This window comes from Trematomus bernacchii, unplaced genomic scaffold, assembly GCF_902827165.1.
Source record: "Trematomus bernacchii unplaced genomic scaffold, fTreBer1.1, whole genome shotgun sequence".
Taxonomy (NCBI): Eukaryota; Metazoa; Chordata; class Actinopteri; order Perciformes; family Nototheniidae; genus Trematomus; species Trematomus bernacchii.
This window is the reverse complement of record NW_022987920.1, coordinates 37,501-40,000: the sequence shown is the minus strand read 5'-3', so window position 1 is coordinate 40,000 and position 2,500 is coordinate 37,501. Positions and strand designations below refer to the sequence as shown.

At 44.5% G+C, this 2,500-nt stretch overlaps 1 protein-coding gene across 1 annotated transcript in view; it reads right to left on the bottom strand.

Moving 5' to 3' along the window:
* Positions 1 to 2,500, bottom strand: part of LOC117470628 (reversion-inducing cysteine-rich protein with Kazal motifs-like) — a 34,816-nt gene that overhangs the window by 17,980 nt on the left and 14,336 nt on the right. Inside the window, exon 2 of the mRNA XM_034115443.1 lies at positions 2,420 to 2,478. Within this exon, the coding sequence (XP_033971334.1) occupies positions 2,420 to 2,478 (59 nt within the window). The remainder of the gene's footprint in view (positions 1 to 2,419; positions 2,479 to 2,500) is intronic.

The following is a 2,500-nucleotide window of genomic DNA, read 5'->3' as shown; positions in this document are numbered from 1 at the left end:
ACGCTATGTTCAAAGCATCTCGTGATCAAACAGAGGTGGTGTTGGCAGATTTGAACCCTGAACTCTGAACCTGGTCCAGGGCAGGTTCGGTCACTTCCTGTCACTTCTCTTTAATCCAAACATCTATAAAAAGCAGCCGTATATATAAAAAAAAGCCACATTCAGATCTGTAGTGGATTAAAAACAGAACAACCATCAGGTTCTGTGGAGAGCGTATAATCATCAGAACCTCTGAGGAACCGCTCATTTCCTGGGTGTGACCCAACACACACACACACACACACACACACACACACACACACACACACACACACACACACACACACACACACACACACACACACACACACACACACACACACACACACACACACACACACACACACACACACACACTGCAGCTGAGTGGTGTTGTCAGCCAATCAGAGCACCATACACACCCTCTACCCCCCCTCCCCCACTTCAAAAGAGGAGCGAGGGTTTGAACTCTGTACCGCCTGTTTGTTTCACAGAAAAACCTCTTTAACGACCAGAAAGAACCAGAGAGGGGGGGGAGGGGGGGAGGGGGACGGGGACGGGAGCGTCACCTGCTCCCAATTCAGACTTTCTGCACTTCAAAGAGCGGAAAACAAAAAATCTTTACGCCACTCCCCTCAACAGGCCGAGAGAGAGTGAGTGAGTGAGTGAGTGAGTGAGTGAGTGAGTGAGTGAGTGAGTGAGTGAGTGAGTGAGTGAGTGAGTGAGTGAGTGAGTGTGTGTGTGTGTGTGTGTGTGTGTGTGTGTGTGTGTGTGTGTGTGTGTGTGTGTGTGTGTGTGTGTGTGTGTGTGTGTGTGTGTGTGTGTGTGGAGAAGACTGGAAAACACTTTTATGGATTACATTTCATCAGAGTCTGGTTATTTTTCTGTCCATTCATTGATATCTTATAATCATTTTAAGGCTAAAATAATGAGGAAATGGGATTAATGGGAATGTTTTTGCACATTCCCATTAATCCCATTAATCCCATTAATCCCATTAATCCCAGTACCATCAGTGTGTTGCTGCAGCTCCGTCACTTCATGAACAATAATAAAAATGCTGCCTGTCACCATGTGTGTATGGTTTGTGAACTACCTCTCTGAAAGGTCCCAATGTGTTCACTTTGATGGGCTGTCTTCTGAGTGGTTAAACATTACTAATGGTGTTCCTCAAGGTTCTGTTTTCGGTCCACTTTTATTCTCCATCTACATCAATAGTTTAGGTGAAAATGTCGATGGAGCAACCTTACATTTTTATGCGGATGACACCGTGATGTACTGTGCATGTCCCTCCATTAAGGAGGCTGGTGTTGAATTGCAAACTGCTTTTAACATTATTCAGACTCAGCTCTCTGAACTAAAGCTTCTTTTAAATGTTGATAAAACCAAGGTAATGCTCTTTTCAAAGCTAAAAAGACAAAAGACACCAGAGCCTGTTTTAGATATTTTAATTACGCAAGGAATAAAACTTGAAGTGGTTACCTGTTACAAATACCTTGGTATCTGGCTTGATGATTGTCTCACTTTTAAACGTCAGGTCAATAACCTGCTTAACAAACTGAGGGTTAGACTAGGTTTCTTCTACAGGAACAAGTCCTGTTTCTCGCTCGAGGCCAGAAAAAGGCTCTGTGACCTTTTGACCTGTGCTGGACTATGGTGATCTGATTTATATGAAGGCACCTGCCAATTGCCTGATCAAGTTAGATGCTGCGTATCACAGTGCTCTGAGACTTGTGACAAACTGTAAAGCATTAACCCATCACTGTACCCTGTATGCAAGGGCTGGTCTGCCTTCACTAACTGTACGGAGGCTCAGTCACTGGAACATGTTCATCTACAAAGCCATGTTAGGGAAACTTCCTTCCTCCATCTGCTCCCTGATCCCACGGTGAATTGTAAGTGGCTACTGCCTGAGATGCTGTGGTTTTATTAAATGTGCCAACTGCTAGGACTGTCTTAGGGAAGATAGCATTTAGATGCGCAGCTCCACTGTCCTGGAATAGTCTGCAATTGAAATGGAAACTGAGCAATCTGGTGCCACTAAATGTTTTTAAAGCTCGGTTGGATGCTACTCAATCGGAAGCTGTTGGTACCTGTGCATGTGGATAGTTATGTAAACTGTAATCCCTGTAATGAAGCTGTATGATGTCCTTGTTGTTGTTCTGTTTATGTTTTTATGTTTCATGTGGAACCTACTTGAGCAGGTCTCCCTTGAAAAAGAGAGCAATGATCTCAATGGGATACACCTGGATAAATAAAGGTTTGAAATGAAATGTGTGATTCACAGCCGACCACAGAGTCCTTCATTCAGTAAACAGAGTTATCACAATGATCTTTCCAAGGGTGTGTGTGTGTGTGTGTGTGTGTGTGTGTGTGTGTGTGTGTGTGTGAGTGAGTGTACCTGGTCGCAGGCTTCCTTGCAGGGGGAGAAGTCTGCAGCATGCTGGCAGCAGGAGGGATCTGCACACAGAGACACACACAC